Source organism: Malaclemys terrapin, chromosome 4 (assembly GCF_027887155.1).
Source record: "Malaclemys terrapin pileata isolate rMalTer1 chromosome 4, rMalTer1.hap1, whole genome shotgun sequence".
NCBI lineage: Eukaryota > Metazoa > Chordata > Testudines > Emydidae > Malaclemys > Malaclemys terrapin.
The window spans coordinates 91493220-91521003 of NC_071508.1; the positions used below are offsets into that span (position 1 = coordinate 91493220).

The following is a 27784-nucleotide window of genomic DNA, read 5'->3' on the forward strand; positions in this document are numbered from 1 at the left end:
AAAGCAAGTCCTCACTCACCTCTCCAGCACCCGAGTTTGTGCGGAGTTGGTATGGGGCTCACAATCTGTCAGAGACCAGACACCAATTCGTTGATCAACGGGCTCACACTATCCTTAGCTTGAAAGGCTTCAGAGTAAGTGTGGCAAGTTTATTAGGGGTGAGCATCAATATTTATACACAGAAGTAAACAAAGTGATTAACAGATCATAATGGTCATGCATAATCAATCAAGATTCTACAGGATAAAACAGGTTAAAATGTAAATTCAAAAAGAGAAAAGGGGAGATGGCTACTTAAGGGAAGGGGGGTGTCATGAGTAGTTCGCAGGTCAGAGCTTTGATTAAAAGTTCAGACAGGGATATCAAGTCTGGGTTAAGTTTAAGCTCATCAAAAGTTCAGACTCAACATTCCTCCATTTGTAGCTTTGGGATAACTATTTACCAAAAGCTACACCCCATTTTAAGGAGCCAAGGGCCGCTTGGCAATTTCAGCCTGGGCCAACTCGAAGAGAGTAAGGCCCTTGGCTGAAGTAGGAAAAGAATAAACTGACCCACATGAGTCTATGAGGGAGGGGACACACTGAATACAGCAACACAGTATTATAAGGATTACTATGGCCCCAACAATACCCACCAAGAGTTTTTTAACCCACCCAAATCCAGGCAGCCAATTCCATAAGGCTCCCCACCAATCATAAGGTGGCTGGCCAGAGGAGTAGTTCTTAGCCATTTCCCTTAGATGTTTGGTACGTTGAAAAGTGTCAGAGTAGGTGTCATTTACAAAAACACAGCATTCTTCATTTATGAGGGCGCAAGTTCCTCCCTAGGCTGCTAACATTATGTCTAAAGCCATTCGGTTTTGCAAAGCTAACTGGCGCAGCTGGGACATTTCCCCGGCCTGATTCTCAAATAGGGTCGCAGTTCATTGGTTAAAGATTCTAGTAATCCCTGTAGACGGATGACACCACCCCTCAAGCTAATGAGACCAGCCCACCGCTGCCACGACAAACCATCACGGATATTAATATTTCTGAAGGTTTCACGGATGTTACGAACGTGGGGAAAATGAGGGGGAGTGAGGGAGATGCGAGAAGGCGGTGTTAGCCACGCTAAATAACATGACCCTGCCCAATCAGGGGAGAGAAAGTAATAAGCTTTGGGCCCGCACACCCAGTATGTTCCATACAATGCGTTTCGGGTATTCCATTTCTCAAAGTAGGAGGTAACCCACCACCCGTTGGACCACTGTTCCCCTGGTAACGCAGAGGGGTCATTGTGCGAACTGCAGAGGCACAATTTGGTAGTGGTGTTTTCAAAGGGCAGTGTAGTACTGCTTGAGCAGTTGTAGAAGGCAATCGTATGTCCCTTAGCAATTAGTTGGACACCCTCGTGATCTGAGCAGGGCTTCTTAAAAGCTGACTCTGAAGGCTTGCCCACCCATGAAAAAGTTGGATCGGGGTGAGGATCCACATATGGGATAAGTGGGATGCGCAAGGCTTGAAGCCAAGATTTTTACTAAAGGCGGTGCCATTAAAATACATGTTGCATTTACTTGTTCCCACAAAAGTTGACCCCTTTTCTTTAACAAAACACAGTGATCCTGTCTGATTGGTTACCCTGAGATATCTGTTAATTGGCACTCCTGTTTTGTTCCATGTAAGATTGTGTTGGACTGGATCTTTTACTCTAGCCGGTGGCATCCAAGTCATATTAGCAGTGGTCAGGGGAATGGGTGTGAAGGGGAGTCCCTGTTCTGCATTTACTGGAAATTGAGTACATACCCAGCAATTACTTCTATTTCCTAAAATACGAGTTTTAACCTCGTGGGAATATCTAATAAAAGCATTATCTTCATAGGCAGAAAATAAACTAAAAAGGCATAATAAAGAACATACAGTTGTCAGAATAAAAGGTCCTCTCATTTTTGCCGAGTCAATTTAAGTCTGATGTCTGAAAGAGGTAAGCTGGTCCACTGGTCGGAGGCAGTGTCCTCAGTGGTGGCAAGAGCTGCTGGTCCGTCACTGTGGTCCACTACGGCTGGCTTGACGTGGGAGTGGTGGATCCAGGATTTGCGTCCTTCCAGGAACACTGCAGTCTGGGTTGTTAAAAGAACCTGGTAGGTTCCAGTAAACCTCGGCTGGAGGGTGTCGCCACGAACGAACTTTTTGGCCCAGACGAAGTCCCCTGGTTGGAACGGGTGGATCTGTTCTTCCAGCGGCACGGTCTGGGAAAACTGCGAGGCTTTCCAAAGGGTACGGAGGCGAGCCTGTAGGGAGAGAAACTGGCACGCGGTCATATGATCCCCTCCCAATAGTGAAACATCAGCACGTGGTAGCGCCCCGCCTTTGAAAGAGGGGTGTCCATAGAGCAGCTCAAAGGGGGATAATCCCAATACACGGGTTGGGCGAGTACGAAGGTGAAACAGGACCAAGGGAAGTACCTGAGGCCACTTTAACCCTGTTTCCTGACAGTATTTAGCCAATGTAAACTTAAGCTCCCTATTCATACGCTCAACTTTCCCGCTAGACTGAGGGTGGTAGGGTGTATGAAAGGAGTGTGAAATGCCCAGTCCTTGTTCTAAACGGCCAAGGACATGACCAGTAAAGTGAGGTCCGCGATCTGAGTCAAGCACGAGAGGGATGCCAAAACGGGATACAATGTCTCTAAGGAGAATCTTCGCCACTGTGGCAGCAGTACAATTAGCAGTAGGAAAAGCTTCGACCCAGGAAGTCAGAGGGCAAACCAAAACAAGGAGGTGCTTTTTCCCAAAAGCCTTTGGCATATCTGCAAAGTCAATTTGAAGATGTTGAAATGGAGCAGCAGGCGGAGGTCTTCCACCCTTAATTTTGTTAAGAGGTGGAGCAGGTCCATTACGCTGACATGTGCTGCATGCTTTCACTATTGACAGGCAGTAGGGTTGAATGCCTGGAGCATACCAAAAGCGAGCGATGGTGTCCACAAGGGCGTGCGTGCCGTAGTGACCCCCCTTATCATGGTGCCAGTGAACTGCCACGGGGTATGTGGAGCGAGGGAGGCAGGCTCAGCCATCCGGCATAAGCCAGGTCCCTTATTTGTAAGATGCTATAAACTACTTCTAAACAGTCGTGCTGATCCTGGAGGACTGGAAGGTCAGGAAGCAAGGTAGCTGGATTAAAGGGCCCACACCTTTCAAAAATTAGGTTAGTGTCTTCTAAGAGTTCGGCCTCTAGCTGTTGCTGACGATGGGCCGAAAAGACTTGGGTTGTGCCCCTACGCAGAAGGGCTGACAAGGCATGAGAGGTCCAAACCGTGGTAAAATGACCCAGGGTCAGGCTCTTTGCCTTTGTGATCAGCAGGGCAGCTGCTGCCAGAGTCCGGGTGCAGGATGGGGTTCCCTGAGCGACAGGGTCGATCTGCTGAGAGTAAAAAGCAAGCGGGAAATGGTGGGGCCCACTCAGCTGGGTAAGGACGCCACTAGCAATTCCGCTCCTCTCGTGGACAAAAAGGTGAAAGGGTTGCTGTAATTGGGGGGGGCGGAGAGACATGGAGGAGGCCACACTGTCCTTGAGTAACTGAAAGGCTTGGATTGTGTCCGGAGACCACTGCAAAGGGTCAGGAGCAAGGTTAGCAGTGAGTCGGTGGAGCGGTTTGCTTAACTCCCCGCAGGACGGCAACCAGGGGTGACAAGCCAATTAATTCTAAGAAACCTTGAAGTTGTTTCTTGGTGTTTGGCAGAGGGCAGTTTTGGATAGTCTTTATGCGGACTGGGTCCATTTGTCTCCCCTCTGGGGTTAACAGGAAGCCCAGATATCGGACCTTCTGTGAGACCCACTGAATCTTGTTAGGGTCTATCTTGTGGCCTCTGGTGTGTAGGTATAATAAGTGTCTTACCGTCGATGCGGAGGGCAGCTTCTTCGCGGTTACCTAATAGGATGTCATCTACGTATAGGACTAACGTGGATCCCTGCGGACTGGTGAAGCCTTCCAAGTAGTGGCGGAGGCATTGGCTGAAAATCATGGGGCTGTCTCTGTAGCCTTGAGGAAGTCGTTGCCAGACATAACTTTGTCCCTCCCAGGTGAAACCAAAGAGATACTGAGAGTCTGGGTGCACAGGAATGCTGAAAAAGGCTGATTTTAAGTCAATAACAGTGAACCACTTAGCATCCCAGGGGATCTGGCTGATGATAGTAGCTGGATCAGGAACTACTGCATGAAGAGGGACCACATACTGATTAACAACCCGTAGATCCTGTACAAAGCGCCAACGAATAGGGTCTCCGTCCTTTTTAGGAGGCTTTTTGACAGGCAGTATAGGGGTGTTACAGGGAGTGCGCTGAGGGCGGACTAGCTTTTGTGCAATGAATCCCTCGATAATGGGGCGGATGCCCTCCCGGGCTTCCAGCGACAGGGGATATTGAGGGACTGACGGGGGGGTTAAGGAGGGCTTCACTTGAATCCTTACTGGCTCTGCCGAAAGGAGCAGGCCAACATCAGTGTCAGAAATTCCCCAGAGGGTTAAAGGCAAGTCAGTGAGGTCAGGGGAGGGGGGGGGGTTCCCAATTACCCTGAGTTGGGGCCGAATCTCCTAACACTGTCATCAATAATCCTACCCCTTCAGGAGTGCAGGTTAAAGTAGCCTCAAGCTTACAGAGTAAATCCCGGCCCATCAAAGGGATCGGACAAGCTGGGGAAAAAAGAAAACGGTGAGAAAAACATTTATCAGCATAAATAACATTTAGAGGCAAAGTGAGTCCCAGAGACTGTGGGTTGCCCTCCACCCCAGTTGCAGTTTTAACCTCAGAGGATAGCCAGGGAGAGGGGGCATGATTTAAAAGAGAGAAAGTAGCTCCAGTATCATTGAGGAAGGAGACAGGCAGTCCCTGGACTGAAAGGGTTAGACGAGGCTCTTTGCTGGGAGGGAAGAAAGTGAGGAAGGAGCCGGCTAAAGACATTAAGGAAATAAGACCATCACATTGTTTGCCTTCGCCCCCGGGGTACCGTCATTGAGGAGGCTGAGTTTGCTGCAGCTGCTGCTGTTGCCCGTAGTTGATCCAGGCCTCGGGAACGGGCTGAGCTGGTGGTGCAGGGATGTATTCATCCCTGGTGTAAGTATCTGCGGATGCGACCGGACCCTCTGGGCGTCCCCAGGGGAGGGGTATGCAACCTGCTGCATCTGCTTGATCTTTTGCCTAGTAATTACTTCTCCCAAGGTGTGCCCTTCCATTTCCCCCTTATCCCTCTGCAGAGATTCCGATCTGGAGTCCTGCAGATTCCCCTCTGCACCCTGGAGAGAGTCCCCCTGCGGAGGAATAGGGGCAGGTGCAGTGGGGACCAACTGATGAGTCAAAACACGCCGTGGTTTACACCCTTCATCGAAATAACATGGAGGGGGTTCACTCTCGGGAGAATACCTGACTGCCATAATTTTTAAAGATTTCCACAGCTCTGCTGCTGTGTCCCAACAAAACCAGTAACATAACTGTCCCGGATGGTCTTTTTCGATCTGGCTCCTTACTCCTCTTAAGGCAGCCTGTTCGAAAGAGCCATACGAAGGCCACCTCATCTCCGGGTCGGCCAATACCGCGGTATACCCAGTCCAATTCCTTACACACAGTGTGTACAACTTCCTCCTAGACATTCCTGTCTGTACTGGGAGTTTCCCTTCGTTCCATAACTTATTTACAATCCCCAACGGACTCTCAAGAGGCACGCTAGTCCCTTGACCCATGGTGTCTGACAGGAGCCCTCCAACTGGCGTTTACCCTGCTGTCCAGTACACGACCCCTCAATATTGAATTGGCTGGGAGAAATCTCCCGTGGCGCCTGCCAATTCGTATATGAGTGGTCTGACCACTGGACAGAGGCACCGCACCAGAAGGAAATCCCGGACGAGCCCCCAAATTGTTAGGTAAAAAGCAAGTCCTCACTCACCTCTCCAGCACCCGAGTTTGTGCGGAGTTGGTATGGGGCTCACAATCTGTCAGAGACCAGACACCAATTCGTTGATCAACGGGCTCACACTATCCTTAGCTTGAAAGGCTTCAGAGTAAGTGTGGCAAGTTTATTAGGGGTGAGCATCAATATTTATACACAGAAGTAAACAAAGTGATTAACAGATCATAATGGTCATGCATAATCAATCAAGATTCTACAGGATAAAACAGGTTAAAATGTAAATTCAAAAAGAGAAAAGGGGAGATGGCTACTTAAGGGGAGGGGGTGTCATGAGTAGTTCGCAGGTCAGAGCTTTGATTAAAAGTTCAGACAGAGATATCAAGTCTGGGTTAAGTTTAAGCTCATCAAAAGTTCAGACTCAACACTGTCATGGTCTCCCCATTTGTGTTTGTTTTCCACTGACATTGGGAGTAGCCAAATTCACTCTCACAGATGTTCATGAATAGAAGATTCAAGCTCATTGTGTGAAAAATCACAAAAAGGGAGCTGGAAATTTCGTGTGCAAATATTCATACTAGACATGTTCTCTGTAAAAGTTATTGTTATGCTATACAAAGCACATGGGATCTTTTATAGGAGAAGGCAAATACGCAGCATTTATTGAAAATACAACTGTTAGCATATGCTTTTTAGTTACACACACACAGTCCTGCCAGTTGATGTTTATAGTTACCAGTCTGTTGTAGCTCGAGTCAATCTAATGGCCAGTTAGATTGAGCACGAGTGTGGAGCTGGGCTCTTGTTGGTTGCGATCTGATGCTCGAGGCTTTGCAGGACTGAACCCAGCGTTCCATGGCAAAACACCCCAGCTTTATAGCTGTAAATTCCCATTTGAGTCCATGCATTTTGCAATGTCGCCCTGTAATCATTAGTCCTGAAGTGGTGTTATCATTTGATGGTTATTGTCAGGCTTCCCATCGTTATCTTCTATTTGTTGTTTCGCCTTCGGGGGTGCCTGCCTCACCTCTGAGGTCGTCAATGCTGCTAACATGTTTAGCATTGGATACAATGGATGTTTTCTGATTGTCTCCTGGTCTTTCCAAGTCTCTCACTTTTTCTTGACCATCTGGACATTTGTGATGGCTTTCACACCTTATCTTTTCCTGATGCATGCATTCCTCATTCACACAAACTATCTCTTACAGAAACCTTCAAAGGTATACAGACAGCAGTATTGTATATTCAGCAGAATATATTGTAAATCAAGCCTTGCTAAATCTCATAACTAAAACAGGCCCTCAACATTCCTCTAATCTCCTTAACATAGATACAATACAAGAGTCTGTCTCTTACTTACTAAAACCTTAAAACAAAGAAATGTATATTTAACTAGAGTGCCTAATTTGTAATACGTATAGGAAACCATAGTAGACCGTATAACTTATCCTAAAACAAAAGGGTGACCATAATCAGTCAGAAGGATTGTTCTGGTCTGTTATTCCTTTCTGCTATTCAAAAAAGGTGGCTTACAGGATGAAATCAAACCATACATTAATTCTTATGGGACATTATAAAATCCTGTTCCTACATTATGATCAACCAGGCATGGGAAAAAATTTAAATACCATGAGTGATGTGACCAATCACAACTAACCAACACTTCAGATTCTCAGCATAAAATAACAAATACTAGCAGTGAACTGTTTGCAATCAGTAGAGTAACAATAGCAGGGAAATTATTATAGATATATAGATAGTGATATATCTGTATATCAGCAATTTCTCTGACATATTCCACAAGTAGAAAGAGAAGAGTTTGTTGAATAAGTTATTCCTAGCAAAATTATTTACTCAGCTCTAATATACATGATGTTTAAAAATAATAAATCATAGATACACACTAGGGGCAGAGTTAAGAAGGTGGGAAAGGAACACATTAAAAACAGAAAAAGATGTTTCAATTACCTTCCTTAACTTACGATTTCTTGGCTTTTACAAGGTGTGAAAGTTTAACATTTTATAGTTCCATAAATATTGCTTTTGCATTTATTATACAAATATGATGTTGCTTTATTTTGTGTTAGTTATCTTACAAGCAGATGGGCCAACTTCATCAATTCACTTCAGAGTTATACCACAGATAAATTTGGCCTGAGTAAGAAGAAGAGCTGGATTGACAAAATAAGAGTGGACAGGAATGGACTTCGCAGAGACACACAATCGTCAAGGGTGGAGATGATTGGTTATCAGTGATGGTGCCCCAACGACCAATGACGTTATGGGAGTGATGACGATGAATTTACAGAAGCTAGCTTAGAAAGTGACATTATGTCAGTTACTTCTTTTATATAATGGTTTCGAACATTGAGCAGTAAGTCTGTCAGTTTGACAATGAAAATGCAGAGTTTAGAGGTTAATGAAATATGGAATGCAATGAAGTTTGTTACAGTAGCACTCTCATTTCTTTGGTTATACTGCCATCTTCTGGCTCAATGTGTTTTACTCAGCTACAGAGATTGCTCCTCCCCACCCCCAACTTAAATGTTTGTATATACCTTGTGTATCTCTGCATGCTCCGTGGCCCTGTAAAACATCTGAGGTGCCCTTCCAACATACACACCTGTGTTCTTCCATCCCTCACCATTTGGTCATAGACACAATCCTCCTGGTCCAAAAGGCAGATCAACACAATTCATTATTCAGTATGTGTGATGTGAGTCATCACCACGGACCAAGCATGCTTCTTCCAAATGATTTTTTAGCCTTTAATGACTTGAGTAGCAAAACACTGGGAATCAAACTCTTCTCTCTCATGTGATGGGAAACATTGCTACTGCAGTATTGCCAGTACAAGATGCATTTTTAGTACAAGATGCATCTAGGACTTCCCTCACTTGTATGCTGGGTGACAGGACCGCTATGGGCCTCATAGCAGCCTGGGAATAGCCCAGGGCAGTGGTTCTCAACCTATTTACCATTGGGGGCCACATATGCACCTCTCTAGGTGGGCCACATCCACACAATAGATATACTACCTGTATGGCCCTGAGGCTGTCACATGGGCTGCAGCTCTATGCTGATTGGGCCACGGGTTGAGAACCAGTGGTTCAGGCACAGGAATACCTCAACTATCTCCCCACATAGCCCTGGCCTGGCCCTGCCCTGACATACTCCCAGCCCCTATAGAACACTCCCTGCAACAGGGGCTCTGGCAAGGGATGGGAGGAAGAGGTGCAAGCCAAGTTTGCACACTCTGTGTCTCAAGGAGGCCCACCTGTACAGGGATATTCATGGGGAAGAGCCCTTATAAGGCTTGTGCAGTTGAGGATTCCTCCCAGCATGTCTGGCTCAGAAGTGCTATTGGTCCCTCATTTTCACTGGCAAAAAATGTACTAACACATTTTTAGGACAAAACATCAAAACGTTTTTCTAGAAACATTCTATAATTCACTATGTCTGAGGGAAAGAAAGTCTCCTGCATTTAGACTCTAGAGAGAGGTTTTCCAGTGTACAATGTGATTTTTCAGTACCCAGTAGAGTGGGGGATGGAGGGCTTAGCTAGAGTGTAGGGAGGAGAAAGGTTATGTTTGAGGAATATTATTGTATTATTGGAGTTATGTAAATGGAGCCTCAGGCCTGGTCTACACTACTGGGTTAGGTCAAATTTAGCCGTGTTAGGTCGATTTAAAAATGACTGCGTCCACACAACCAACCCCATTCCGCTGACCTAAAGGGCTCTTAAAATCGACTTCTGTACTCCTCCCCGGCGAGGGAAGTAATGCTAAAATCAACTTTGCTGGATCGAATTTGGGGGTAGTGCAGATTCAAATCGACAGTATTGGCCTCCGGGAGCTATCCCAGAGTGCTCCATTGTGACTGCTCTGGCCAGCACTTTGAACTCCAATGCACTAGCCAGGTACACAGTAAAAGCCCCAGGAACTTTTGAATTTCATTTCCTGTTTGGTCAGCGTGGCGAACTCAGCCGCACAGGTGACCATGCAGTCCCCCCAGAATCGTTGAGCATAGAATGTTTCTACACTCCCCCTTATCGCAGATTAGAAGGTAAAAAAAACACACTTGTGATGACATGATTTCCAAGCTCATGCAGTCCTACTGCATGGATAGGGCACAGCTTAATGCATGGAGGCATTCAGTGGCAGAGGCCAGGAAAGAATTAAGTGAGTGCGAAGAGCGGAGGCAGGAAGTGATGCTGAGGCTAATGGGGGAGCAAACAGACATGATGAAGTGTCTGTTGGGGGAGCAAATTGACATGATGAAGCATCTGTTGGAGCTGCATGAAAGCCAACAAGAGCACCGATCCCCGCTGCATCCACTGTATAACCGCCTACCCATGTTCCATAGCCTCCTCTCCCAGACACCCAAGAACACGGGGGCCAGGGGGAGGCTCTGGGCACCCAGCCACTGCACTCCAGAGGATGGCCCAAGCAACAGAAGGCTGTCATTCAAACAGTTTGATTTTTAGTGTGGCTACAATACACAATGTGGCCTTGTCCTTCTCTCCTCCCCCACCCCACCCGGGCTACCTTGTCCGTTATCTCATTTTTTTTTTTTAAATTAATAAAGGAAGTCTGCATGGTTTCAAAACAATAGTTACTTTATTTCAAAGGGGGGGAGGGTGGTTGGCTTACAGGGAATTAAAATCAACAAGGGGGCGGGTTTGCATCAAGGAGAAACACACACAAGTGTCACACTGAAGCCCGGCCAGTCATGAAACTGGTTTTCAAAGACTCTCTGCTGCACAGCATGCCTAGCTGTGCTCTTCTAATCGTCCTGGTGTCTGGCTGCTCAAAATCAGACACCAGGCGATTTGCCTCAACCTCCCACCCCGCCATAAACATCTCCCCCTTACCCTCACAGATATTATGGAGCACACAGCATGCAGCAATAACAATGGGAACGTTGGTTGCGCTGAGGTCTGACCAACAGCGCCAGCGAGATTTTAAACGTCCAAAGGCGCATTCTACCACGATGCTGCACTTACTCAGCCTATAGTTGAACTGCTCCTTACTACTGTCCAGGCTTCATGAATGGATCCCCCGAGCTCATCACTGGGGAGCAGGAGAGCAGAGTTGCAGTGGAAGACAATGGTTAGCAGTCCTACTGCACCGTCTGCTGCGAAGGCAAGGAGATGCTGCTGTGTAGCAATGCCAGCTGCTGCAGGTGCTTCTGTATCGAATGCTTGGAGGTCTGGGTAGGGCAAGGTACCTCAGCCAAGGAAAAACAGCCCTGGAGCTGTTACATGTGTCAACCACAGAAGTGCTATAGGGTGTTACAGCGCTGACCGGACTGGAATGTACGGCTGCAAGACTTCTATCAAAAAAGGACAGGAATATGATGCACCTAAAATCTAAAAAAGGCCCGCACATTTCCCAGAGTCACTCCCCTTGATAACAGAACGTCAATGATTTCACTGGCTACTTGGATCACAGCAGCCCCCACAGTAGACTTGCCCACAACAGCAGCGGTGATGGTGAGCTGAGAGGGCTCCATGCTTGCTGTGGTATGGCGCCTGCAGGGGTAACCCAGGAAAAAAGGCACAAAACGATTGACTGCCATTGCTTTCACGGAGGGAGGGGCAACTGACGACATGTACCCAAAACCACCCACAACAATGTTTTTGCCCCATCAGGCATTGGGAGCTTAACCCAGAATTCCAATGGGCAGTGGAGACTGCGAGAACTGTGGGATAGCTACCCACAGTGCACTGCTCCGTAAGTCGATGCTAGCCATGGTAGTGAGGACGCACTCCGCCGACTTAATGCACTTAGTGTGGACATATGCAATCGACTGTATAAAATCAATTTCTAAAAATCGACCTAATTTCATAGTGTAGATATACCCTCAGATAGTATGGCAACGGGGGCCTTAAATATTTTTATAAGGCAATTTCAGGAAAATGTCTGGACGGCTGAGCCATCAGCTGGGGCACGACAGCAGGGTCTTTTGGCAATAATCAGCATTTTTATAATTGTTCACATGTTCAAAGCGCTGTAAAGACCTTCAATTAATTCTCACAACACCCTTGAAAATATGAATTCTTATCCCTCTTTTACTGCTGAGGAGGCTGAGACAAAAAGGTGAAGTTACTTGCCTAAGGTCACCCAGCGTTGGAGGAGACTTTAGAACTCAGGACCTCATTGTCCCCAGCCCTGCAGTCATTCCTCCAGACAACACTGCTTTTCAAAAGGCTCAGGAACTTCCTGTGTACCGTTCTGTAAAGCAGCAATCTCCTTAACAGAAGATTTAAAGTATCTGAAATAGGCAAGCAACATTTGTAATTGAAAATATAAAGTGAGTATTCTATCACACAGCCCTATGTTGGCCAAGCAGCCATTCCCACTGTCATATTGCCATTGGCAGAGCATTTGGGTGCTTGTGTGTGGATAGATATTAATCCAAACTTTCCCTCAAGGTGGATTCAGGCTGTTGACGCTCTTGTCTCCTGTGTTTTCTCCAGTCATTGGCTGTGTGGAAAGCCTGCAGAATCTGGTCTCTGTTATTCCTGACGCCGTAATCACTCCACTTTAGCAGTTTGTCAAAGACATCCTCACTATAGGTCAGATTTGTCACTGTATATGGTGACATTAAGCTAAGAAAATCTACTTCCCCTTCTTCCATCTCCACAGGGCTGTGCTTCACTCTTGCAAAAATGAAAGCCGAAAATCAATATCTCAAATCTTGTAGGGAGGGGTGGAGAGAGAGGAAGTTGGGATATCATCAGTAACTGTGTCCTGGGCCCATCCTTCCATCTGGCCACTGCGCTAGGCACTAAGGGCAAGACCCACTTCCAATGGAAGGCTATGAGATAAAAGACAAGCTTCTGCATTAGCCCTGTGTATAACCACAAGAGCTTCTCTGGAACTCCTGAACATGGGGTTTGCATTTTAAAAGCATTGAACATTAGAACTCTGAACAATTTTCATTGCATAGCTTATAGGATGATGCCCTGGAGCGGAGCTGTAGTTTAGCTGCATGCTTTTGTTGAAGGCCAGCATGACCCGCCCTCACTAATTACTCCTTGACTAGTGGTATAAAGAGAAAATGTCTCCAGGCATTGAGAGTATAACTGTGTCTCTAAGTTATAAGGCTCTGTAAGGCCAGGCGCGTGCTATAAGGGTGTGATGTAATAAGAATGTGTGTGTGTTTATACAATGTATTTGGAGGATAGCTCTAGATTTTTAAGTTCTTTGCTGCTACAACTTGCTGGTGGAAGCATCCATTCAAACCTCTCAAAAATCACGTGGGATACAGCCCCTCCCCCTACAAACAAAACCATGTGGGACACTGACCCCTAAAATGAGGGACAATGAAGGATAGCTTTTCCTCCTAAACATCCCCTTAAATAGCCTCTTTCCCCTATATTCTTCCACTATACCCTAAATGCCCCTTGCTGGCTGCCCATATTCCCTTTTACTCACCAAAACTCCTCTATAACTGCCCAAAGCCCACCTTCCCCCTCCCCCTATGTTCCCATCCTCCTCCCTCTCCATTATCCTCAAATGTCTTCCACTGCTTTCCCTACCTCCCTGAACTAATACTAAACAGGGGAAGCTTAGTTACCCTAGCAGTAACCTTCCGCAGCCATAGCTCATGTATTTTCTCTCTCACTCAGGAATGGGCATTGCCACTAATTGGATTTAGCCTGCATCTGAGGAGGGGGTTGAAGAAGAATAAAAGGGTGAGAGAGAAAGAGACCGGAACAGATAGGGCATGGGTTACTTCTTCCTGTAGGAGAGTGGGAGCAGCAGCAGGAACATGAAGTGCCCGGCAGGGCTCTGCAGATAACTGGCCAAGAAAGGCACAGAGCAGCATAAACTCTACAAGCAGTGGGATGCAAGCGGACTGGAGGATAAGCAAATGTGGGACACATACACACACCCTTTGGGTGACATGGGGTATTCCTACCCAAAAGTGCAGAATGCTGTCACCTTCACTCTGCAATGTCACCGTCACATGCCTGGACTGGGCTCTGCAAATAAAATACTTGTATTTAAAGTTTTTGCAATTTTTTTCCCCCGGGCAATTTTCTTATCTGCAAAATTTATCTTTTCCAATTGAGATACGTGGGGTTTGTACATCAAACATATTAATTTTCTTTGGCTTTATTTCAAAGTCTAACCCATTTCTTTGGCAATATTTCACACTTTTTGGCTCAGATTCCATTCTACAGAAAACTATCTATTTTCAAGGTCAAAATGTACTAATTTTGCAATTTTTCTACAGCAATGGCACAATTATACCTTTCACAGTGAAATTTTAACACATTCAGATTTGAGTATCTTCCATTTCATTGTTCAGAGTTTGCCCTGCTCTAAAGCCTTGTTTAAAAAACCCCTCTAATGCATTGGAAAATGAAGTGAGATTTCAGTTTTGAAGAAAAAGACCCAAACTGTCTGTTACAGAGAGTATATCCCCATGCTGAACCTCTTCATTTCCATGTGTTTCATAGAACCGCAGTGGTCTTGCTTGAGTAAGATATCTAGAGAGATGTTGATTTTTTTTACAAGGCCAGAAATGATTAAATGATGAGAATGTTTGTCCTGAGCATGAGCTCTTTGTGTAGCAGAATTGCTAGAAAAATTCCATTCAAGTTACACACGCTACTTCTCCAAAGGCGTAAGTGTCCACCAGAAAGTCACATTCCTGAAGGGTGTCTAGGCCTTGCAAAGTATGGGCTCAGAAAGATGCCCAAGGATTTCACTTCTCCCTGCTGAAGGGACAATCACAACCTTCACTGAGAAGGGAAAGGGCATGTAATTGTAAGCCCTCAGTGCCTTTTCCCAACAGCTAAAGGAGACACTCTCCCCCTAAATTTATCCATACCTTTTTAAAAAAACCAAACTTGTCTTTGGCTATTTCCATATTTTTAAGACCTCTTACAGGAATAATAGAACTCATGACCTGAAGTACTTAGACTTTAGTCACAAAACTGTTAGTAAAATCAGTGGTTTCTGTTTGGAAAATATTTAAACAGCCCTACCTGAAATTGCAATTTCTGTGGGCATAGGGAAATTCACACAATTATTGTATTTTAGAGTGAATTAGCCGGAAATTTCTGTTTTTAGAGACTGGGATTTTGCAAATGTGATTTTACATCTTATTATATAATTGGAAAATATTAGAATAGGCAGATGTACAAAAGCACAAATGGGAGGTGGGTGCCCAAGTCCTGTAGGTTTACAGTAGGAGAGTTCGGTGCCTCACTGCCCTCTCTGCCCCACAGTTAATAAGGCTCTGCTTATATTTTGATCATTTTTATTCTGTGCTTCCAGTTAATAGACAGTTGTATTGTACCTGGATCCTACTGACTCAGGGCAAGCCTTACGTTCTGTTCAAGTAACCATTTGGGCCCTGTACTTTTTGGACCCTATTGACCAACAACTTCAGTATATTCCTATAATCTCAACAACTCAGCCTAATTTCCCCCTGGGAGAAGAAAGGAGAACTCATGCAGCTGATGCCCCTTCGCATAAGCTCTTACCTGGGGCCTTGCAAAGCACAAGATAGTCCCTGCACGCATTTCAAGCAATGCCCAACTGTTAACACCTTTGTTTAGACCGGGGTGACCAACCTGCGGCTCTTTTACAGTTAAAGTGCAGCTCGCCGCTTCTCCACCCCACCATTCTCTGCTTACCAGACTGAGGAGGGGTAGCTTGGGGATTCTGCCCTGTGGCGGGGTTAGGGGCTTTGCCTGCTGAGAAGGGGGGGGAGGTACAATGTAAAGGTTTATACACACCCCTTACCTTCAGTGGCCCCTCCCTGTGGAAAGGCAGCAGTAAACACCTGGGAGCTGCGGGGAAGGGCCTCTGTTTTAGTTCAGTGGGGAGAGGCAGCAGCAAAAGCAGTGGCCCTCCCTGCAGCTCCCAGCTGTTTGCTGCTGCCGCTCCCGATGGCCACAGCTCCAAGCTTGCGGGCTCTAGCAGCTGCTAGGCAGGGAGGTGGCCTGGCAGCACCATGTGACCAAGCGGAGCCAGCAAACTCTGGCAAAAATCTGGTGGGATCTGTGACCCCATGTGCCCCCCGCATCACATCTCCTCTGCTGGGAGGGAGTCTTGGGGTTTCAGCCCTATGGAGTGAGCCTGCCAGGGCTTGGGGCTTCAGCCTCACTCTTGCTGAATCCCCAAGCCTGAGCAGGCGACCCCCGTGGGGATGAAGCTCTGAGCCCTCCCATCGCACGGGGATGAAGCCCCGAGCCCCAGCAGGTGCTCCCTGGCTCTTGAACTTCTGAAGATTGTCATATGCAACTTGGAGGGTCAGTAACTTTGGTCACTCCTGGTTTAGACCATTAGACCTGCTTTGAGATCATGTTCCAAAAATCTCAGACTAGCCAGGTCTGGCCATAGAGGGCGAAGTCCACTCTAGCCCCCCTACAAGCTCATAATCCTTCAGGAAAATAAGTGATCCTCTGTGAGAAAAGACAATCCACTGAAGCACTCATCCACAGAGGACCTTTAGTACTAGTCTAAGTTCCCTGGAAGAGATCGGAATTCCTTATAGTTCTTTATCCTCCTCTTTGCAATTCAGGGACTGGATAAGTGCAGAAAGGTTTTAATTAGATGCTGACAAACTTATGAACTCTTGTTGCTTGACTCCAGTTCAGCTATAGAAATTATTCTGCTCAAAACCTGCATTGCGAGATGTATTATTTCTTTATAGCAAATTTCTTCAGAGAAGCTTAAATCTGTAGAGCTTTTTTCAGTTTCTTTAAGAGACTTGTCACAAAGCTTTTTCATTCACTTAATAGAGAGGTACCTCAAATTTCTACACAAAAGGATGATTGATGCAAGTGTCAAGTAAAGATCTTTTAGTTCAGTCTACCATAGGCTAATCTGGCAGGTCACGGTTTAGCTAACTCTCTCAAAATTATAAACAAATTATGAGCATAGCTTCCACCATCAATGTTTTATTCCCTGCAATAGCTTTGCTCGGCATGGACTCTCTTGTGAAATTGAGGGTGATTATCGTTAGTTATATAACAACTTTCTAGGTATTCTTGAGTAACATTTCCTGTACTGTCCCACTGCTGAAGCCTGAGGTCAAGTCCTGATCCAACACCACTGAACTCAATGGAAGTTTTGCCATTGACTTCAAGAGGAACAGAATCTTGCCCTATTTGCCTGGACTACCTCTAAATGCCTTATTTATTCCAGCAGAAAACCACACATACTTAGAAGCTTTGGTGCCAGGTCAGCAAAACATTTAATCACATACACCACAAGACTTTGCTGAAATGGTGTATAATTTAATTATTTAGACTTGCCCCCCCCCTAAATTTCAGATTTCTACTTCCTGAACCCAAATTTCACAATGGGGATTAATAGCAAAAAACTTGTTTTAAAAAAAAAAAAATCTAGTGTGACCGGCTAGAGTGGCCTCTTACCTTATTTATTTGCTCATAACAGTGAGCTGGGTCAGCTAACTCAGCAATTTAAATGTCATTGATGGCTATCAGACAGCTTAGCAATAATAGGCACCTAACAGGCCAATAAGGGCCCTCTGATTCCACAGCAAAAACAAATAAGTCATTTGAGCTATTGCATCAGTAGAGCACACACTGTAATATATGTCTCACTGTACTCAGTGAAAACAAAAGCAAACCACATGTCCAGTAAGCACAGAATGACCCAGAGCCTGAGCCAAATTGTGAAGGATGCAAAACAGGTTTTTCTTTTTTTTACTAACCCAAAAAGCATTAAAAAGGATATCTCCCTATAGTAAGTCAAAATCAAACACTTTAATGACTTGTACTTCTCTTGTCCCTTTGCCCTCCTTCTCTCCTTGCATCAGGGAGGGAACATGTTCTAGTGGTTAGAGTAGGAAGACGGAACACATTGCACTCCATATGTTTATGGAAATATGCTTATGAGCATAAATATAATGTAACTGGAACATGATTTATGCAAATTGTCTCTTGTAAGGTATCATTACAAAGCTTATAATCTACTGAGTGTGTTCATCCTATTTGTATGAATGTATCATTCTTGTATCTGAAGCTAGAAACATGAAGTATTACTCTTAAGTTCTATTGTAACTATGTAAAGTGTGGGCCATTAATTGTGGCTTGGAATCTTGATGGTTTCCATTAACTAGGACAATTGGTTGTGAATGGCTTTGTTTACTTGCAAACCTTCCTGGGTATGTGCAGGCCAGCCCTGAAAGAATGGAGAATGAGGTCTTGCAGTGACATGTGATCATGTCACCTGGTACTGGAATCATAAGACTTTAAGGTCAAAAGGGACTATTATGATCATCTAGTCCATCCATCCTAAATCTGGTGCTTTTCCATTTAGAGGGAAGGGTGGGCACCCAGAGACACAAAAAAGATTCCTTCCTTGTGCCAAAGCTATAAACGGGGGTGGAACAGAACAAAGGGGGTTGGCAGTCATGATAAAACCCCTAGTTACCACCTGAGCTGGAACTAACAAGAACTGTCCCAGGGGAAAGGACTGGGCCCAGATGAAGAAGGAGCCTAGTCTATGAAAGAAGCTTATTGGAACATCTCTGAGGGTGAGATTTACCTGTATTCAGTATCTTAAATGCATTAGGCTTAGACTTGTGTGTTTTGTTTTATTTTGCTTGGTAACTAACTTTGTTCTGTCTGTTATTACTTGAAACCACTTAAATCCTACTTTTTATACTTAATAAAATCACTTTTGTTTATTAATTAACCCAGAGTAAGTGATTAATACTTGGGGGAGCAAACAGCTGTGCATCTCTTTCTATCAGTGTTATAGAGAGTGAACAATTTATGAGTTTACCCTGTATACGCTTTATACAGAGTAAAATGGATTTATTTGGTGTTTGGATCCCATTGGGAGCTGGGTGTCTGGGTGCTGGAGATAGGTGACTTGCTGAGCAGTTTTTGGTTAAAGTCTGCAGCTTTGGGGGCGTGAACCAGACCTGGGTTGGTGTTGCAGGAGACTAGCGTGTCTGTCTCAACAAGGCAGGTTTCTGGAGTCCCAAGCCAGCAGGGAAAACAGGCTCAGAGGTAATTCCAGCATGTCAAGTGACAGTCCCAAGGGGGTCTCTGTGACCGAACCTGTCACGAGTAATTGAGTTTTGCTTCTGACTTGCTGTGAGACCTTTGGTGCAAAGTGTCCAAAGTAGTGTCCAATTTGGGGTGCTTTTCAGGATCTGACTTTCAGAGGTGCTGAGTCTCTGACTCCAACTGAAGTCAGCAGGAAATGCAGGTTCTTAGCATCTCTGAAAATCAAGTTCTACCTGTTTAAATTTGGGAAGCCAAAAAACTAAAGCAAGCTGAAGTTGATGCTACTTTTAAACTGTGGCCCTTAACCTCTCAGGTCCTCAGAAGGGTAAGGAACAATGGAGCCTGCCTTCTCATGATGGGAACTACACCCTCTCCTCCAATTGGCCCTCTTTCAGTGAGCTGCTAGCTCCCACCATCCCACTAAATGCTAGGAACCAACAGATGCTGGACACACATACCTGCATGGGGGAGGAATGACATGAGGAAAAACTGGGTTGGGCAGATAGTAGCATAGAGCTCAACAGTGGCACTATACTGAAGAAGCAAGCAAGTGTAGGTGAGCCAGGAACACAAAACTCTCTGCCTACTTGGAAAGGAGGGGTATCCCCGTGATACTAATCACCCAATATACTATTGTAATGATCTTTGTACAAAATATGCCTTGTGAATTATCATTTGAAAACTAACAACTCTATGGCCAAAAACTTCATGGCAAAATGTATGTAGCAACATTTTATTTAAAGGTATGAAATCCCCGTGTGATGATGTTACCACATGTTCAAAACCACACGGCCTACCTAGGCAAAAGTTGTTAAACATGTCTATCCTAAACAAAGGAATGTGCGTTTACTTCAATTTACCTGAAAGTAGTAAACAGGGTCCACAAGACAGCAGGAGGAGAATATAGCAGGAGACAAAACAAATTTGCATTTCAGCAAGCACAGGCAAAGAGACAGAGATGGAGCCTCCTTCACCAGCAGACTCCATGTCACCTTCTTTACTGTTTGAGCCTTGAATAAACTACTTTGAAGGGTAACCCTCAGAAGAAAGTATTTCAGAGGCTCACTGGACTATAAAAGAAAGGAGGAAGAGAACCCCATGTTCTCTCTTTCACCTAAGACGACAAAGGGACCAGCATCTTTAGACCTCTGGGAAAAATCCTGACCAAGGAAAGGATAAGTCACCATCTTGCTGGAAGACTGTGGGTGAGAAAGGCCAACTTAAAGAAAGCTTGAACCCAAACTTGCTAGATTAAGTTTGACTTGTGGATGCATGTTTTCACTTTCATTTACTTGTAACCATTTCTAACTTTTATCTCATAGTAGAATTCACTTAAAATCCTATCTTCTTTTGTTAATAAACTTGTTTTACCTTTAATCTAAACCAATCCAGTGCTGTGTTTAAACCGAACTTTTGGGTAACCTGTTGTCTGAACAGTAACCAGTACACTGAAATGTTTACTTCTATACATTAAAGTCATTCTATACTCAGTTGTACATACATTTGCCATGCATTTACTGATTAATACATTAGACACTTCCATCTCAAATGAATCATACCTAAAGCAGAAGTTGATAAACATAGTGTAACCTCTGCAAACTTTATTTCTCGTGGTCTGATTATCTCTGAGGCAGGGAAAAAAAAAAAAAAAAGAGTATAACTGCCCCCAAGACTCCATTGCAGAGGTGGTTGCCTACTCATTGATGATGGGGTGCTGCCTGACACTAGAATAGTGGAATTTTTATCATCATGGAACAGGAGAAAGCGATACACCAAGAATCAGTAAATTGTCCCAGTACTGAGGAGATGTGGACGATGGCATTAGTGTTTCACCTTAAACCTGTATTCATGTCTAGACTCCATTAAGGGTCTCATCCTGGACATGAGTTATGGGTGCTAAGCACCCCTGGGGATCCAGATCCTATGTTACAAAGGAACTGAGCTAGGAGATAAGTGGCCAACATACCACACCACAAAACCAATTTGGCACGATAGACCACTTCTGTTCAATACAAGGACTGACCTCTGGTACTGCAGCAGTATAAGGACAAATCACACTGTGCCTATCAACAATATACCTGAGTCTACAGGACCCTAAAATTCAACTCCAAATTAGTATAAAATCAGCAGAGCAGTAGGAAAGCTAAACAGGAAAGCGGGCGTGCAGTTTGAGAAGAGAATAGAAGATGAAGACTAAAGAGTAATAGGGTAAAGATTATTTTCAAAATACCTACCAGTGCCAGGACCAATTCCTATTGACTCTCAACAGGAGTTGGCTACCTAACTCCCTCAGGCACCATGGCAATCTCACCCCTATAGATTACTCTTGATGGCATCAGAGTCCAGCAAGTGTTGCCGAAAGAAGACCTGTATCCTGTGCCATGCGTCCTCCTGTGCCCGGGCGTGCTCTCTCCACTGCCCTCCCCACAGCATGCATGCCCCAAGCAGCTTATGAATTGAGGCCTGACACAAAGGCAAATACGGTGGCTCCAGGAGGTGCCCTGCCCCAGGATAACAGTAAAACTCCACATCTCGCCCACACTGTCGAAGGCGGTGAACAACTTCTCGGCAGTAGAGCTCACTTTTCCAGTTTCTGTCATCCTGCGCCGACAAAAAGAGGAGCTTGGCAGGGGATTTCTCTACTGGGATGCGGCAGGCCCAAGTGTCTGGGTCCCTAGGATCGTCCAGGACTTCTGAATAATCTATCATTCCAAATTCACCGACAGTCTTCATCCTCCCAAAGTCACACGGATGGGGAGGAATAGTGAAACCATTAACACGCAGGGGGATAAAGGAATTAACACCACATCCAGAAATGCTGACAGCTGCTTGGATGCCTCGCAGAAATGTGGCCAGAGAAAGGGCTAGATCTGCCCCTTTAGATAAGCCCAAAACTCCGATCCCGGTACCTTTCACCTGCAAAACAATTATGGAACAAGCATCATATGCCATCTTTCCCCTAAACGACTGTAACCATCTGTCAGCCTTCTCATTTTTCCCTGTGCCAGACCGACCAATCCACTAAAGTTTACCACCTCTTCCTTTCCCTCTGCTCTCACCACATCACTCCCTCAATCTTGTCACTGGCTTCCACTATCCTGACTTCAAACTCCTCAGTCCCTCTGTTTCTGCTCCCATGTCTTCTTATTACATCTCCAACACTGTACACACACACACACACACATCCTCTCCCTGGACTAAGCCCTTCTCCTCCCACCACTGTTGGCTTCAATCTTGCTGCTGCTTCATTATGCATGGTCTCCAAGAACCCTCATCTCCATCTTAAAAACCTCTGGAAACCCACTTCTTCCATGAATCCTTCCTGGGCTGATCTTTCCATTGATTTCTCAGACCCTCCGGAGGTTGCTGGCCATTCCTGCAGCCTAGGAAGGACTAACACCATGCCCAGAGTCTATTCAGACCCTCTTTCTAGGACACCATTTGTTGGTTGCACCAACTATATTTAGTAAATCCCAAAATAAAACAGTTCAACGTAAACCCAACAGCTACCTTTCCCCGTCCCAGGGCCTTCCTTGCCAGAGTCTCCCTACTCCTGGCAACCCCTCCCCAGTCCTCCTACAGACCCTCTGCCTGGGAATCCCCCTGTCCCAGTAGTCAACCTGCTTCCCATGCTCCCCTCCTCAACTGAACTCTTCAAGCCTTTAAAAGAATCAGGTTCTCATCAGGCCCTCCCGTGACCCCTTCCCAACTGAGTCAGATAATCCCTTCTACTAGGCCCATACACCTCTTCTTAAAGGAGTTCGGCCTAAGAACAGGACTGCCTGGCTCCAGACCCCTGGCCTTTCAACAGGCAACCCACATTGTAACACCATCTCTTATAACCACTGCTGTCTTGTGTTTTGTTTTGCTGTGTAAGGACTCGATTATGCAAGGTGCTGAGCATCCTGAACTCCCATTGAAGTCAATACCTCTAAAGTACAAATTCTTCAGCATAGGACTCGTCTCATGCTGTGTCTTGTAAAGTGCCCTGAATGCTTACAAATTTGTATAATATTTACTACCAACCAAATGGGATGGTGCAGATGAATCCTTTGGTCATTTCACTGTATCTGACTGCTAGGAAATGACCAAAGCTGCAAAACATGGTAACATTTATTTTAAAGCTTAACTGGTATTTTATTTCTCTTTACATTTTTCTAGTGTGATGATACATTGCTGTTTATGCCATCCCCATCAATCATTGCTGTTTAAGTTTGGCCTCTGTGTGTTTTGTAGCTTGGCACTCTCTGACACTAAAGCTTTAAGAACCAATCTTATAAATCTCTATTATTGGCTTCTAAAACTTTATTCGGGGCCAAAATTGTATAAGATTCCAACCTGAAAGGTATTTTAGCACAGCAAGTGAACGGATTTTTTTTCCATTCCAGTATCTTTTAAGCTTCAATAATAGACAAAGAATTAGAACATGTCCCGTCTTAAGCAGTTTAGCATTCCTGTAACTCCCAGCTGTTTTCTCTAATGTGTAACTTTATATAACAATTGCTGCTTTGCATAGCACCATGATAGTGACTTTCTGCCATGGATCACAAAATGCTGTGCAAATCATTCATTAAGCTTCCCAGCTCCCTGTGAAGTAGTCATTCTTGTTCCACCTGGGGGAAATGAGAGCCAGAGATGTGACACACACACCAAATTAGTATCAAACCTGGGATTAGAACTCATGCATTCCTGGCTCTTCATACTGTGCTCAGTCTTTCTGACTCCACGGTCTCCTTCCACCTCTCTCAGAAACTTAAGTGTATTTATTGGCATATACATCTCAATTTAGGAAAGTGTGATATAGCCTCCAGTTGAAAGGCACTCTAATTTGTCTCATACCTGCTGTTGCTTCTGCAAAAACTCCACAGCCTCCCTAAAATAGTCCAGTTCGAGGATGTCTGGGAGAGCTGGGATATCTTCAAAGGCTAAATAAGCGAGAGCTAGTGTAACAAAGCCCCTGCTAGCCAAAAGACTTGCTCTGTACTCAACAAGACCTCCTCCGGTTCCATACAAGTCGATAAGTCCTGGGAATGGACCAGATCCTGAAAGGAAGGAGAGCTCATTCACTGTGGAGGAGTCTTACAGCTGTCTAGTAATATTTCCACAGCACGAAGTCATACAGTAAGTCTTGACAGAAAATCACTCAGGCTTTTTTTTTTAAACTAGATTCACACACACACACACACACACACACACACACACACACACTCTCAGGGCTTGTCTAGATGGGGAAACAGACTGGCATAGCCACAGTGGAATAACTAGTGCCAGCATAACTCCACAGTGTGGACACTCTTTTCGAATAAAAATGACTTTGTTGCAGACTAATTTACTTCACTTTGGAAGTTATTAGTTATATACTGTTGGAGTTATGCCGATCAATTTTAGGTAGACAAGACCTAAAACAATCTTGGGGCCTTAGCTCCCACCACAAGATACAAGTGACTTCTAGCGGTGAAGTCAGTGGGAGATATTAATATTCTGTAGCAAGATACCAAGGACTTCTGGAGTAAACGATAAGAAATAAAAAGCCCACCTCCTCTTTTGTCTGGTTCTCCTACAATATGTACTTTATGTCCTTCACTAAGAAGGATAAAAATGACTTACCTGTGATTGTTGTTCTCAGAAGAAGTGTTTATGTAATAATGAACAGATTCTCTTTCCTGGATTCCATATTCCTTGCGTGTCACTAATGAGAATTCCCTTAGTTTAGAATTTGATCTAGGCATTTGTAACATGCTTGTCTAACATATATCAGCACCTTGGTTAGGATGCCTATTCTAAAGCCTTGTCCATATTAAAGACTTACATTATTTGTACTTCAGTTGGTTGTACTGAACTGACCGAAGCACAAACTATGCATTTACACTAGCCATGCAGAATTGGGCACATTTGGCCCTGGATAGACACTAACCAACTCTACTCTCTTCTGGGTGGCTATCCCACAGTTTCTGGGACCCTTTCCTATGGTTCTATGATCTGATCAATCAATCACTGTCATGCCCAACTGCTTTCACTAGGAAACTTAAAAAAAAAAAAAAAAAAGTGGAAACATTTCTAACAAGGCTTTGATATTATAAAAACTTGTTTCTACAAAATTAAAAATTTTGGTCAACTTTGAGTGCTCTTTAAGCACAGCTCCAGGCAAATAACCACTAAAAATTAGCAACAGCTTTCCTCAGCATCCCAGTCTCATCAGTATCTCTCTACACAGCCTTGAAACAGGTCTTTAATCCTCAAATCTTGCCACTTTTGTTTGTCCCCACGATTCCATCTCTCCATCAGTACTCCCATGCTCCTAGGCGGCCTTATAGGTCTGCAGGACATGGACATCCTGTGTCCTTAACTATTCCTCCCCATTTCCATCTGTATTCCAAGACCCTCATACAGCAGAGGTTTATCCTCCTTATTCCCTCTTCTAGCACATCTCACCCCAGTCTGCCAATCCCCATTATCAGTCTTCCTTAATCCCACAACTACTGACCTCGTATTTCTAGTTCCAGTCCCATGAAACACCAAACACCTAGCACCTTACATTTCTGGTTCCCCTCGTATTGATTCCAGATCCTCATTCTGATCTCTCAAACTTCAACCAGCTGGCAGCCCTTAAACACCCCCAGCCTCCTTCAAGTCTATTTCACCTCCCTTACGCCTCTCCCGACTTCTGTCGAATCTAGGCTCCAGACATTCCCTCAAGTCCCAGTTCTCCCAGAATTCTAAATTCCTCTCTTCTTGGGAACCACAACCTTGCTTTCTTTTTCCTGCCTTGCCCATCCCACCCCTTTCTCTTTGCATGCCCCTCTCAACATTTCTACTGTCCCTTCAAAAAGCTTTCCTAGGTATTTCAAAGGAGTTAAAAGATTTTCCACTGATGGCAGGTTAGGATTCCCGTGGGGAAGGTGAGCCATAGTCAATTAGGCTCTCCCACCTGTTTCTGCCAGCCCACCTTATCACCACAGTATATATGTGTCACATACATTGATGAATTTATCCTGTTTATTCCCCATTTTACAGAGAGAGAATTTATGCACAAAAGATTAAAGTAACTTGCCTAAGGTTATTAGGAAAGAGACTGTGGCAGAGCCTGGAATTGAATTCACGTCACCTGAGTCCCAGTGCAATGCCTTCACCACAGGACCATCTTTTCTTATTCTATGATTTGTATTACAGTAGCACCTAAGCCCCAGTCAAAACTCAGGAACCCATTGTGTTAGGACTGCACAGAGGAGTTTAAAAATCACAACTGTCCCTGCCCCAGAGCCCTCACTCCACACCCAACCCTGCCTCCATCTGCTCTCTCTTCTCTGAATGGAGCAGCAACCTGAAGAAAATAGCTGGCATGTCATAGGTTACTCTCACTCCCCTCAGCGAGCATCAGCCAGCACTGCCTCTGCAATAAACACTTATGCTCCTCATACAAAAACTGGATCCACTCCTTTTTGAGGGGAGAGGAGAAACATGTAGCCCAGGTGACCAGCTAACTGAAACCTTGCTCTGGGTCCCATAAGTCTATCCAAGGACTATAGTGCACATTACGTGATCTAATAAACAGCTGAAAAACTAATAGGAAATTAAAACTCACCAGGAGGCAGGAAGAGAGTTGCCTTAAGCCGACCTTCTCTGACCGGAATCCTTTTCACCCCCTCTCCCAAAAATTTCCGCTCATTAATGCATTTGTCCAGGAGCTGGCTGGTGATATCGTGGCCCTCAAACACTTCCACGTGTACATAGAAAGGGGTGAGGACATTCTTCTTTGCCAACCGTTTGAAGGGCGTCTCAGATTCCAGTGACCACAGCAGTCCCATGGGTTCTACCCCAGAGTAGCTGCCAGCCAGGGCTGAGGAGCATGTCAGGTCCAGCTCTCCATTGCTCTCAGCCCTGTAGTAGGCAAAGGATTGGAAAAGTTCCCCATTCTCATCAGTCAGGGATGCCCTCAGAGTGACCTTCTGCAGCGGTAAGAGACCCTCCACTTTAATCTGAATGGGATCATCAAACAAACACTTGGGAGAAGGCAAGACCTTTACACTCACTGCCATTGAGTGTTGGAGGAGGAATTCAGCTTAATGCAAAATACCAGCTGTGTGACACAGGAATTGTCAGAAGCTTTGGCTCTTCTTGAGACTTGCAATCCCTGCGAATGCCAGAGTCCAAAAGGAACTACAGTCTCGGAAGCCCTGTTGCAAAGGTTTCTGGGAGATGTAGTTCACTATATCAGGAAAGGACAGCACAACTCCAAACAGGGAAGTTTTTGTTTGAAGAGACTGTACTGAAATACTACCAATTCATTCATTCCAGGACTAGTGATTTAATATTTGATAGATATATAGTTATTTCACACACACACAAGTCCTGGAATGAATAAAAAGTCCTTGGGACCTGATAGTGTTTCATATATATGGGGCCGAACTATAAAAACAGTTCCAAACCCCATCTTCTCTCCAGACTTTGGGGAAATTTACAGCTGAACATAGAATTAATTTGGAAATTCCTGGCTTGGGCTCTATTAAGGCACGCTGAATCCAAATAAGCCTGAATACCCCAGACACAAAGATTCTAATCCAATTATGAATCTGAATTCTGTCTTGAGTCCATCTCTAGTTTTCAGTAACTGTTGAACAGGAGTTAGATTTGAAAAATAGGTTTAGACTAAAAATTCATGTGTTTCTTTGGAAAGGATTTTTCTTGCAATAATCAGTACTGTCTAAAGTTTCTATGCATTTTCCTGACTAATAATATGTGAATACAAGTTTCTCCCACTAAGCCCTGATTGAGTAATGCTTGTATGTACCTCTGAAGATTTGTAATAAATAAAATTTGGCATTTTGTATATTAACAATGCTGTTGAACATATCTATTGTGAGATCTATGTATGCAACAGCATTGTCATGGGGCCCAATCCTG

General features: G+C 44.8%; 1 protein-coding gene across 2 annotated transcripts; it reads right to left on the reverse strand.

Annotated features, from left to right (window-relative positions):
- Positions 1-27041, reverse strand: LOC128835749 (acyl-coenzyme A thioesterase 1-like). Of its 2 annotated transcripts, XR_008444696.1 has the most exons (4): positions 26466-27041; positions 23723-23925; positions 21118-21799; positions 1-2266 (listed from the first exon to the last, which is right to left on the reverse strand). XR_008444696.1 is itself a non-coding variant. In XM_054025386.1 (3 exons), the coding sequence occupies exons 1-3, from the start codon at positions 26917-26919 to the stop codon at positions 21197-21199; spliced, it is 1260 nt and encodes a 419-aa protein (XP_053881361.1). In that variant the 5' UTR covers positions 26920-27041; the 3' UTR covers positions 10469-21196. The 2 variants fall into 2 exon arrangements, 1 of the variants encoding a protein (XP_053881361.1); XM_054025386.1 differs by lacking the exon at positions 1-2266 and having other exon boundaries at positions 10469-21799.
- Between the last annotated feature and the right edge of the window lie 743 nt (positions 27042-27784).

What these genes read in the sequence shown, in the direction of transcription:
- LOC128835749 (XM_054025386.1), bottom strand. Translation starts at nt 26,919, where the DNA reads ATGGCAGTGAGTGTAAAGGTCTTGCCTTCTCCCAAGTGTTTGTTTGAT. An exon ending in AACTCTCTTCCTGCCTCCTG is followed by an intron (nt 23,926 to 26,465) that starts GTGAGTTTTAAT and finishes CCTTCCTTTCAG; the next exon opens with GATCTGGTCCATTCCCAGGA. An exon ending in TTTTGCAGAAGCAACAGCAG is followed by an intron (nt 21,800 to 23,722) that starts GTATGAGACAAA and finishes ATTGTTTTGCAG; the next exon opens with GTGAAAGGTACCGGGATCGG.